Source organism: Hippoglossus stenolepis, chromosome 4 (assembly GCF_022539355.2).
Source record: "Hippoglossus stenolepis isolate QCI-W04-F060 chromosome 4, HSTE1.2, whole genome shotgun sequence".
Classification (NCBI taxonomy): domain Eukaryota; kingdom Metazoa; phylum Chordata; class Actinopteri; order Pleuronectiformes; family Pleuronectidae; genus Hippoglossus; species Hippoglossus stenolepis.
This window is the reverse complement of record NC_061486.1, coordinates 528,503-541,521: the sequence shown is the minus strand read 5'-3', so window position 1 is coordinate 541,521 and position 13,019 is coordinate 528,503. Positions and strand designations below refer to the sequence as shown.

Below are 13,019 nucleotides of genomic sequence, written 5' to 3'. Positions count from 1 at the left end.
GATTTGTCAGTTTGATAAAAGTTGTTTATCATTGTTTCCTTCATTTCCAGAAGTGAAACAATCCCAGCGCTCCGTTTAGCTTCGTCTCCCTCCGGCCGTGTTTAAGCATCACAACATATTTAAAGGAGAAAAGACAGTTGAAGCAAAGATGAGATTTTTACAGATGATGCGGATCCTCGACATGTTGAGTCCGTACATTAAGGGGTTGAAGAGCGGCTGACATGTGAGCCAGTACAAAGATAAAATGATTCTCAACAGGTTGGGGATGTTGTTCATGTTAAATCTGCTCTGCATGATTTCAAAACAAGCCCCGAAGGAGAAGTTGAGCAGAGAGAGGAGGTGGGGGGTGCAGGTGCTGACGGCTTTTTGTCTCGTCTGTTTGGAACCAGAGAAACAAACCTTTAGAATCCTCATGTAGGAGAAAAATATCAGAGACACAGGAGATACGATTGTAAAAGAGGTGGCAGCGAGTCCGTAGACGTTGTTGACTGAGGTGTCAGAACACGACAGTTTGACGATATAATAATTATCACAGTAAACCTTGTTGATGATGTTTCCACACAGATGTAAAGGGGCAGTCAATGCTAATGGAATAAAACATACAACAGAGGCCGATAACCATGTGAGAGTAATGAGCACTGTGACCTTTCTATGTGTCATACGTGTGTTGTACTGCAGAGGACAACAGATGGCCAGGTATCGGTCATAAGACATGACGGCTAAATTAAAAAATTCCACACAAGCGTAAGAATAAAGACAGAAGATCTGCAGGAAACAAAGAGGACGAGAAACAGTGTGAACGTCTGAGAGAATCTGAACCAGGAGCAAAGGAAACAACCCTGTGCTACCATACAGTTCATTTACAAACAGGCTGCACAGAAACACGTACATAGGTTCATGTAGACTTCTGTTCATACAGATAACGACAATCAGCAGCACGTTGGCACAAAGGATCAACAAGTACAACGACAGGACCAGCATGAAGAACAAGTATCTCAACAGTCCAGAGTCCAGATAAGCAGCCAGAGTGAAATAAGAAACAATGGTGGCGTTTATCATGATTCTCTTCACGTGGACTGAATTCAGTGAAACTCCACAAAACAGATTCTCGAGAAAACAACTGTGACAGAGCCTGAAACTCACCGCTGCCTTCATGACAGTTCTTCTGAAGCCCGGCTCCGAATCACTGAGCTCAGACTCTGCTCCACCTCTTTAAACCTTCAGATCAGGGCACGTCACAGCTACAGGATATTCACCAGAGGATAAACACCTCAGAACCACAGTCCTCTCCACAACTATCAGCAAACTATCAAACCTTCATCACACAGTGGATTGATCTGACATTTTCTAAATCCAATTAGCAGGTCATCAATGCTGGCATTTTCATTAAGGCTGAAAATATTGAAATAGTTACTTAGTTTAAATTTCTGGGCGTAATTTAAGATTACAATCTGAATTTTAAGACACAGCTGGGTGTCGTCTGCGTAACAGTGGAAGTGTACGAGGTGCTTTCTGATGATGTTGCCTAAAGGGAGCAGATATAAGCTGAAGAGCATCGGTCCAAGGACAGAACCCTGTGGAACTCCATGACTAACTTGTGTGTGCATGGAGGAGTCAGTGTTCACATGAACAAACTGAAATCTGTGTGATAAATATGATTTAAACCAGTCTGATGTTCCTTTGATCCCGACATGTTGCTCCAGTTTTAAAATGTTTTTCATCCATTCTGTCATTTTATGAATTCTCATTTTGGAAATAGCTCCAGACTCAAATTAATATTTTTGTAAAATAAAAATAAAAATTTGTGTCACTAATAGAATTTTTTTAATTTAAGAACAATTTTCTTTTTCCAGTGAACATAAAAAGTTCCTTTAAATCTTTTGGGTTTAAAACTGTGATTAGTTTAATTCTGTTAAAACACTTTAATATATCAATCAATCAATCAATCAAATTTAATTGAATTTGCTTTAACAAGGTGAGACGTCCTCTGTTCTTAACCCTCAAGAGTCAAACTACTAAAAAAACTATTAACAGGGGAAAAGAGAGTCTCCTTAAAATATCATATTTTAAAATCTGACTGATTTTTATTGATAGTTTATTCAAAAAGCGAACAAATCATCAAATATTCATATTTTATTGGTAAAACAATAAAACATAATACAATACACACACTGCCACTTGTAGAATCACTTCCTGTTTGGCAATTTGTCTTCAAAGTAAAAGCACAGCCTTTGTTTTGTAACTGATGCTTTTATTTGGAGCAGTTGTGAAGTTGTGTGCGAAGCTTGTTTACCAGAGGAGTCGGTTATAAAAAGAGCTGAGCCTTCACTCAGCGAATCCTGTTCTGTGTTGATGCTTCATTAATGAACTTTGTTTACACTGAACCTCATGAAATTACTTTGAAATATTTGTCGTCTTTGTAAAGAACAGTTTAAAAACTTTCCTGCAGGTTTGAGTTTATAACGTTTATTCTTCATGTGAATCATTAATTCAAATCATCAGTTTGATTCATGATGATAAACTCCACACTGCACATTTCAAACACATGCTTGTTGTGCTGGTGTTGTCTCTGTGTGTTGTGTTCCTTTGTGCCAACGTGCTGCTGATTGTAGTTATCTGTATGTAGGTTGGTTAGTCAGTTATCTGTATGTAGGTTGGTTAGTCAGTTATCTGTATGTAGGTTGGTTAGTCAGTTGTCTGAGTAAGTTCAGCTGCATGTTCACGTGGTGTTGACGCGATGTCGAGGAGCTTGTGTTGGTTCAGTGTCAGAATGAATGAAAACAAATGTGATGTTTGTGTTCAGTGAACCAAAGGATTTCAGTTTTTTGGGGGATTAATGTTAACTGTTTTTACACTGAAAACAAAAATGATGCTGAATTCAACGTCATCAACTTCATCTTACTTTGTGCTTGAGGCTTATTTACATGTGGGAACTTTGAGATACTTGTTGTTCATGTTGACTGCAGTGATTTACATGTTCATCCTGATTTCCAACACGTCTCTGATTGTCGTTATCTGTATGAACAGAAGTCTACATGAACCTATGTACGTGTTTCTGTGCAGCCTGTTTGTAAATGAACTGTATGGTAGCACAGGGTTGTTTCCTTTCCTCCTGCTTCAGATTCTCTCAGACGTTCACACTGTTTCTCGTCCTCTTTGTTTCCTGCAGATCTTCTGTTTGTACACGTATGCCAGTGTACAGTTCAGTAGTTTGTGCGTCATGTCGTACGACAGATATCTGGCCATCTGTTGTCCTCTGCAGTACAACACACGTATGACCTCCAGTAGAGTCGCCCTGCTCATCGCGTTATCGTGGTTTTATCCATTTGCTTCCATTTTGGTTTTGGTTTCTCTGAGCTTTTCTCTGCAGCTGTGTGGAAACAGGATTCACAAAGTTTACTGTGATAATTATTCTGTGGTCAAACTCTCCTGCTCTGACACCTCAGTCAATAATCTTTATGGAATATTTTATACTCTCACCACTGTTCTCCTGGTTCTTTTCATCTTTTACTCGTACATGAGGATTATAAAAGTTTGTCTCTCTGGTTCCAAACAGACGAGACAAAAAGCCGTCACTACCGTCACCCCCCACCTGGTGTCGCTGCTCAACTTCTCCTGTGGCTGTTTCTTTGAAATTGCACAAAATCGATTTGATATGAAACATGTGCCAAATATGTTGCGTATTTTCTTATCATTGTACTGGCTCACGTGTCAGCCGCTGTTTAACCCCATCATGTACGGACTGAAAATCACTAAGATACGCATCACATGTAAAAATGTTGTTATTGGAAAAACGTGAAACGAACTTTACCCTCATCGTTTTTTATCTTTAATCTTTTATCTTTAATCTTTTTAAATTTATGTTTCTACGTTTTAAGTTTTATATTTTATGTTTCTATGTTTATATGTTTTTATCTTTTATCTTTTATGTTTTTTAAACACAGACTTTGTTCATCCTGTGAATCATCTGAACTCTGTTGATAATAAATATTTTAACTCTGCTTTAATATTGTGAGAATGTTTTTAAAAAGCAGGTGATAATACTGATGTCTGAATTTAGCTAGCAGCTGCTTGTTAGCTGTTAGCAGATAGATGTTTCTGTTAAGAGATAGCTGTTAATTGTTAGCAGTTAGCAAATAGCAGTTAGCTGTTAGCAGATAGCTGTTTCTGTTAAGAGATAGCTGTTAATTGTTAGCAGTTAGCAAATAGCAGTTAGCTGTTAGCAGATAGCTGTTTCTGTTAAGAGATAGCTGTTAATTGTTAGCAGTTAGCAAATAGCAGTTAGCTGTTAGCAGATAGCAGATAGCTGACAGCAGATAGCTGTTAGCAGTTAGCTGTTAGCTGTTAGTTGTTAGCAGTTAGCAAATAGCAGTTAGCTGTTAGCAGATAGCTGTTAGCAGATAGCAGATAGCAGATAGCTGTTAGCAGATAGCTGTTAGCAGATAGCAGACAGCAGATAGCTGTTAGCAGATAGCAGACAGCAGATAGCTGATAGCAGATAGCAGACAGCAGATAGCTGTTAACAGATAGCAGACAGCAGATAGCTGTTAGCTGTTAGCAGATAGCTGTTAGCAGATAGCAGATAGCAGATAGCTGTTAGCAGATAGCAGACAGCTGTTAGCAGATAGCTGTTAGCAGATAGCAGACAGCAGATAGCTGTTAGCAGATAGCAGATAGCTGTTAGCAGATAGCAGACAGCAGATAGCTGTTAGCTGTTAGCAGATAGCTGATAGCAGATAGCAGATAGCTGTTAGCAGATAGCAGATAGCTGTTAGCAGATAGCTGTTAGCAGATAGCAGATAGCTGTTAGCAGATAGCAGATAGCTGTTAGCAGATAGCTGTTAGCAGATAGCAGACAGCAGATAGCAGTTAGCAGATAGCAGATAGCAGATAGCAGATAGCAGATAGCAGATAGCAGATAGCAGATAGCAGATAGCAGATAGCAGATAGCTGATAGCAGATAGCAGATAGCTGTTAGCAGATAGCAGACAGCAGATAGCTGTTAGCAGATAGCAGATAGCAGACAGCAGATAGCTGTTAGCAGATAGCAGATAGCAGATAGCAGACAGCAGATAGCTGTTAGCTGTTAGCTGTTAGCTGTTAGTTGTTAGCAGATCAGAAGCAGACAGCTGTTAGCAGATAGCAGATAGCAGACAGCAGATAGCTGTTAGCAGATAGCTGTTAGCAGATAGCAGACAGCAGATAGCTGTTAGCTGTTAGCAGATAGCAGATAGCAGACAGCAGATAGCTGTTAGCAGATAGCAGATAGCAGATAGCAGACAGCAGATAGCTGTTAGCAGATAGCAGATAGCTGTTAGCAGACAGCAGACAGCTGTTAGCAGATAGCAGATAGCAGATAGCAGACAGCAGATAGCTGTTAGCAGATAGCAGATAGCAGATAGCAGATAGCTGTTAGCAGACAGCAGATAGCAGATAGCTGTTAGCTGTTAGCTGTTAGCAGATAGCAGATAGCAGATAGCAGATAGCAGACATACTTGGCTACAAACTGAAGAACAGAACCACTTCATCAGCAAAGAACAGGAAGTGGAACTCTGAGGTTCTCCTCAAAGAGGCTGTACCTTTAAATCCTGTCCATCAACATCAAAGGTGTGTGGTATAAAGGGGGCGGAGTCTAAACAGCTGTTTGCAGGAAGCACCATTTGTCTTGAATCATTCGACCCGACAACAAACATCAACAATAGTGACGCAGTGTTTTAAGTTGTTTGTTGATCCAGGAACATAAATATGAATTCATCAGGTTTTTATAAAGATCAGTTCTAAGTGTGATGATTAGAAAACATCCGAGAGATGTGAAATCATATTCTTTTTCTTTTATGAGAAATTTAAAAAGAGAGAAATTAGACTCTGATGGGCCGAACCATCTTCACACATTTATTCATATGAAATCGTTTCACAATAGATTTTGTTTCTTGCAAGTTTATGCGATCGACACATTCACTCATGTTTATATTTTGTCCTTTATTTAAACTTGTAATAATAATAACAGGAACAAAAATCTGAGAATATTTGACATAAAACCAAAATACATGGAGCTGATTAAACCTCTAAGTCATAAACTTGTTTAGAGAATTTAAAAACTAAATGTTTCCAACAATTACAGCAAAGAAAGTTTTTATCTACGGCAGAATTCTTTTTTTTTTCAATAGAAGAAATCTATACTTATAAACAATATTTGTTTCTACAATAAAATCCACCAATCAATGAAGTTTCATTTGTATTGTCTCATATTCATGAATCCCAGTTTGTGTCATGGATCTAAACAAGGAGCCACTTCTGATCATCAGGAGTCAAACTGTCAGAGTCACATGTGAGGAGCAGGTTTAACATCAGTGAAACATGAGAGGAACAAAGAGCGATGACAGCTGTCCTGTGAGTTATAGTGTTCATCTTCATCCTCAGTTATAATCATCACACCATATCAAACCAGCTCTACATCATCTTCACTGAAATCAACACTTAATAAAAACATCTTCAGATATTTCATTCAGACCTAGATTTACCATTAAAGTTACATTTTACCAACAAGCAGACTTTTACATAAGATGCGTATTTTGGTCAAGTTCAGTCCGTAGATGACGGGGTTGAAGAGCGGCTGACACGTGATCCAGTATAAGGATAAAAAGACTCGCAGCGCGTTAGGAACGCTGCGCATGTTGAACCTGCTCTGAAAAACCTCGAACATGCCACCGAAACAGAAGTTGAGCAGCGACACCAGGTGAGGCGTGCACGTGCTAAAGGCTTTTTGTCTCGTCTGCTTAGAACCAGAGAGACAGATTTTTAAAATCTTCACGTACGTGAAAAAGACTGAAAAGATGACTCCACCCACGATGATTGTGGAGTAAATGATTCCGTAGATGTTGTTGACTGAGGTGTCAGAACAGGCAAGTTTGACCACATTGTAATTATCACAGTAAACTTTGTTGATGATGTTTCCACACAACTGCAACGGTGCACTCAGACAAATCATCACGGCAACTTCCAGAAACGGGAACAACCAGATCAGAGCGATGAGCAGGGCCACTCTGTTCACCGTCATACGTGTGTTGTACTGCAGAGGACAACAGATGGCCAGATATCTGTCGTACGACATGACGGCTAAATTACAAAACTCCACATTCGCATACGTGTACAAAGAGAAGATCTGCAGGAAACAAAGAGGACGAGAAACAGTGTGAACGTCTGAGAGAATCTGAAGCAGGAGCAAAGGAAACAACCCTGTGCTACCATACAGTTCATTTACAAACAGGCTGCACAGAAACACGTACATAGGTTCATGTAGACTTCTGTTCATACAGATAACGACAATCAGCAGCACGTTGGCACAAAGGATCACAACATACAAACAGATGAGAGCGATGAAGAACAAGTGTCTCAACAGTCCAGAGTCATAAGCAGCCAGAGTGAAATAAGAAACTCGTGAAGAGTTCATGATGAATCACAGGAGGATTTTACATGTCTCTGTCGATTCCTGAGCTGAGTCAGAGAAGATGAACGACGGCAGCCTCCTCCTCTGCTGCTGCTTTTAACTGGTCACCTCATCACAGGAAACCTCCCAGTTCAATCTGATTGGTCTGTACTCGTAGGAATACACAGCACTTTACAGTGCATACAGCATGAGGGGGGGATCACATGACCTGTGATACAATATGATCACGATACCGAGTGATTATCAACATATTGTGAGACAATCAGAACGATTCATCAGGAATCTGTGAACCTGAAGAAAAGAAGATGACCTGAAAGGTCAAAACAGGATTTATGTCAATTTCACAAACACACTTCAGCTAAAATAACTATAACCTACAAAGGGTTTTATATATATACATACAGTATATATGTATATACACATAAATGTAGACATACATCTCCAGATGAAAGCACAAAGTCAATGAAGGGCTCGGCCTGTTTCTGTTTCTAACGTTGAGCATAAATGAATCTTCATGTTTGAACTAAACTCTACAAACAGATTCTGTGGACCAGGAAAAGCTGCTGCTCTCAGTTACAGTTTGACCAGAGGCTTTGAGTCGCCTGCAGGCCAACACCTGGAGGTGGAACACGTCAGCTGTGGATCTGAAAGGAGATTAGACAAAGTGTCGTCTGGAGCTGGAACAACAGGAAGTTTCACTGTTTGTGTTTGAGAGGAGCAACATTCAACTGGAGATGAACGAAACGGTTCAGACTGAAAACAGAGAACCAGATTTCTGCTGATTTACAATTTATAAAATCAAGTTCATTAGTTCATCATCAGAGATGAACGAGACCTGACGTCGTCAGCTGATCAAAAGATAAAACACTTTATTTATGGAACGATAGAAAAAGGTACAATCCACAACACATTGGTACAAAGGAACATTAACAACGACAGGACGGACATGAAGAAGGAAACTGCTGATGTGACGTGTGAGATCTGAGCTGATCGTTTGTAGCTCCAGGATCACAGCTGCAGCCACATCATAGATCCTGATGGTGGATCCAGACCCCTGTGGTGGATCCACATCATAGATCCTGATGGTGGATCCACATCATAGATCCTGATGGTGGATCCAGACCCCTGTGGTGGATCCACATCATAGATCCTGATGGTGGATCCAGACCCTGATGGTGTCAGCTGATCCAGGACTGTGATCACAACATGTCTCCTCACATCTTCTACCATCAGGAAGTCCTCAGTTCCTCTGCTCCTTCATCTCCATCACACATTCTGTAGAAACACTTTAAACATGAAGTTACAAACTGGTTCTTCTCAGGTAGTGAATCCTGTTGTTGTGTTGATGTGTTGTTGTGTTGATGTGTTGATGTGTTGTTGTGTTGATGTGTTCAGTTCCATCAGCATCTGTTGGACTTGTGTCCTGGGAGAGGATCCTCACATGGGACTGAGCTTTATTCACTGATCATGAAGTTTGACTCTAGTTGAGTGAAGAACAGAGGAAGTTGCTCCTTGTGAACATCTGTGAGACAAACTGAACGTGATTGATCGATTGTGGTAAAGAGAGATTAGTTGAGAACAATCATCTAATACGAGTCTTTCACAGACGAATCCGTTTCAGTGTTTGATGATATAAAACATTTATTTGTTCGGTCCTGGGTCCCCTCCTCTTCTCTCTGTACACCAACTCTCTCATTCACTCACATGGCTTTTCCTACCACAGCTACGCTGATGACACCCAACTAATCCTCTCTTTCCTCATTCTGAAACACAGGCAGCAGCACGAATCTCTGACTGACATCTCTCAGTGGATGTCTGCACACCACCTGAAACTTAACCTTGACAAGACTGAACTACTTTTCCTTCCAGGGAAAGACCCCCCCACCCACGACCTGACTATTACCTTTGACAACTCCGTGTTAGCCCCCCCACTCAGACTGCTAGGAACCTGGGTGTGACACTCGACAGTCAACTCTCCCTCACTGCCAACATTACTGTAACAACACGTTCCTGTAGATTCATGCTGTACAACATCAGGAGAATACGCCCCCTTCTCACTCAGAAGGAGGCGCAGGTTCATGTCCAGGCTCTGGTCCAGGCTCTGGTCCAGGTTCTGGTCCAGGCTCTTGTCATCTCACACCTAGACTACTGCCCCCCCTCCTGGCAGGTCTACCTGCTGCTGCCATCCGACCTCTGCAGCTCATCCAGGAAGCAGCAGCTCCACTGGTCTTTAACCTGAGTTCACTGGCACCACTCCGCTCCCTTCACTGGTTACCAGTAGCTGCCCTCATCCGTTTCTACACTAGTACTTGGTACCGTGCTGTGAACGGATCGGGTCCAGTCTACATCCAGGACATGGTCAAACCTCACACCCCAGCCCGTTCACTCCGCTCTGCATCGACCAATCAGCTGCTCCCTCACTGTGAGGGACAGCTGTCACTCAACAACATCACCACTGTTTCCTGTCCTGGCTCCTAAACGGTGGAACCAGCTCCACATGGACATCAGGACAGGAAGTCCTCACATCTTCCTCCAGACTGAAGACACTTCTCTTCAGACCACACCTCGGATAAATAAAAATAAATAAAAATACTTATATATATTTAGTAGCACTTATATGTTGCACTTTGTAGTTTGGCTTCTTGAAGAACTTGTACTTTCTTGATTCTTGTTGTTCTGGTTTGTTCCTCGTGGTTGATGCTCTGATTGTGAGTCGCTCTGGATAAAACATCAGCTCAATGAAATGTCATTTACAAAAGAAACAATGAAGAAAAGATCTTTATACTTTACATAAGAAATTATCTTTATTGTCTTAGTGTTTGTTGCTATATGTTTTCTTTTTATTGAGTTGTTTTGAATAATGTTAATAAACAAAAAGCATCCATATCTATATAGAAACAATTCGATACAAACAACAACATATTCAATCCAATAACACTCGAGTGAATTCCAATGTGTTCATAAGGAGACTGTTGTTAAAGGGACGTTCTAGTTTACATATATTCTACATATATATTATATATATAGATTAATATACATTTCTAAGACACATGGCCAATAAACTTCATCAGGAAAAGATTACTGTTGGGAAGAGATGCATTGTGGGAGATGTATTCTATTTGTTTTTCCAACAACCTTACGTAATGTTTTATGAAGTCTGAGATTAACACTGAAACACTGAGTCACAGCAGAAAACTTCAACATGTCAGTGCTTCAGGATGAGAGACGCGCTAAAGCTAAAGATCATGAAACCTTTGATTCAACCTCTGAGGCTGAATCATGCAATAAAAAACATTGCAGTGTAAATGAGTTTTATTTTAAATCAGCGTCGTTCATCAACACGTTTGCGTCCAGTTTCCAGGACAAATGTAAAAAACATTTAAACATTTGTTAAATTTGTTCAAAATCCCTGACGTTTGAGGCAGACGGCCCAGTCTCCAGGCGTTTCATATGTTGACATCTGCAGTCCAAACATGAGAGGATTCAACAGCGGCTGCATGATGAGAAAATACAGAGACAGGAGGATTCTGAGCTCAGAGGGAAACGTGCTCATATCAAACCTGCTCTGAAGAGTCTCAAACAAACAGCCGAAAGAGAAGTTGAGCAGCGACACCAGGTGGGGGGCGCAGGTACTGACGGCTTTCTGTCTCGTCTGTTTGGAACCAGAGAAACAAACTTGAAGAATCTTCGTGTAGGAGAACAGGATCGGAAGCAGAGGAACTAAGACGGTTATTAAAACACCGAACAGTCCGTAGATGTTGTTCACTGTGGTGTCGGAACACGCTAACTTCACAATCAGGTAGTTATTACAATACAAACTGTCCAAGACGTTTCCACAAAGAGGCAAACGGATGTTCAACGATAAAGTAACTAAGCACTTCACAGAGGAATACACCCAGAGCACAATAATGAAGGTAACTGCTTTGTTCACCGTCATACGTGTGTTGTACTGCAGAGGACAACAGATGGCCAGATATCTGTCGTACGACATGACGGCTAAATTACAAAACTCCACATTCACATACGTGTACAAACAGAAGATCTGCAGGAAACAAAGAGGACGAGAAACAGTGTGAACGTCTGAGAGAATCTGAAGCAGGAGGAAAGGAAACAACCCTGTGCTACCATACAGTTCATTTACAAACAGGCTGCACAGAAACACGTACATAGGTTCATGTAGACTTCTGTTCATACAGATAACGACAATCAGAGACGTGTTGGAAATCAGGATGAACATGTAAATCACTGCAGTCAACATGAACAACAAGTATCTCAAAGTTCCCACATGTAAATAAGTGCTGAAGATAAAATATGATGAAGTTGAATTGATCATGTTTCTGGTTTGAGTTGATAAAAGAACAGTTTATCAAACGCTCTCATGTTCTAAACCTCCCTGAACAACACGCGTGTTACTTTCATGTTTACTGAGCTTCACTCTGACAACATTGTTAACTATTAAAAAAGATACACGACAGAAAACATGTATTTACTCGTCACTCAGTCAACATACATGTGAAGTGACTCAACGAACACGCTACACGTCTCCTGCAGACCGAAGCAGTGACTGAACTTATTACTGCTGCTTTATTACAACAGACCCCGTCATACGTGTCACGTGAAGTACACAACATGCTGTTCATGTCAACATGTCATTAACATGTTATTAAACATGATACATATGTATCATTAACATTAGATTATCATATGTGTCATTAATATATTATTATATAATCTCATAACCATGATATTTTTGTACATTATGATGTTTTTGGACTACAAACATACAAACATCATTCGGGAGTTTTAAAACCTGAACTTTGTTCACGTTATTTTTCTTCCTCAGTCTGAAGTGAAAACTCCATGATAACAAAGTGAAAACACAATTTTAAATGTTGTTTTATTTCCAATTTATTTATAGAAACAACTGGAACATTGGTGAATTAATTCCAACACTTTGTCTGTGACATTAACATTTTGCTGAGGTGACGCGCATCCCTCCTCTTCATGTCCGAGAGGTTTCTGAATCCACCTGTAGTGAGTGAAGCTGACGTGAAGACGCTGTGAAGGTCTTCAACATCAGAAGCTGTGTTAAACGGCTTCAGATTCCCAAACACAGAAGATCCTGAAGCTCAGAGCTTCATGAATCAACAGATGATCATCACAGATTACAGTTCAAGATGGACCCGGCATTTTGTTACAGTATCATCTAACAAAAGAATAAAGATAGAAAATAGAAAAATAAATAAAGACTATAATTTGTCCTACTCTTCTCAGAGATGAAACGTAAACACAAACAAGTAGATATTCACATACATGAAGATGACCTCCTTAACCCAGGACACACATGTTCCGTCACCTGACTGAGAAGTGAGGCCTCAGACGTCGTCCAGCTCATCTGCTGCCTGACGTGTTCCATAAAGTTCATATTTAAACATTAACACGTCTCTAACATGTCAGGTGCTTAATCTGCTGCGGTGTTGTGAATTATCTGCTGTCACTGATTCTCCGTGGCCAGACAACGTCGTGACTCAGAACAGAACAGACGTTTATACGTTTGTCGTATTTTGACATC

General features: G+C 40.4%; 2 protein-coding genes across 2 annotated transcripts in view; one reads left to right on the top strand and one right to left on the bottom strand.

The window, feature by feature from the left end:
• LOC118106630 (collagen alpha-1(I) chain) overlaps positions 1-13,019 on the top strand; it is a 688,934-nt gene that overhangs the window by 155,190 nt on the left and 520,725 nt on the right.
• Positions 6,530-7,459, bottom strand: LOC118106026 (olfactory receptor 11A1-like). The gene has a single exon (XM_035154146.2). It carries the CDS (start codon positions 7,448-7,450, stop codon positions 6,530-6,532), a length of 921 nt encoding a protein of 306 aa, XP_035010037.1. The 5' UTR covers positions 7,451-7,459.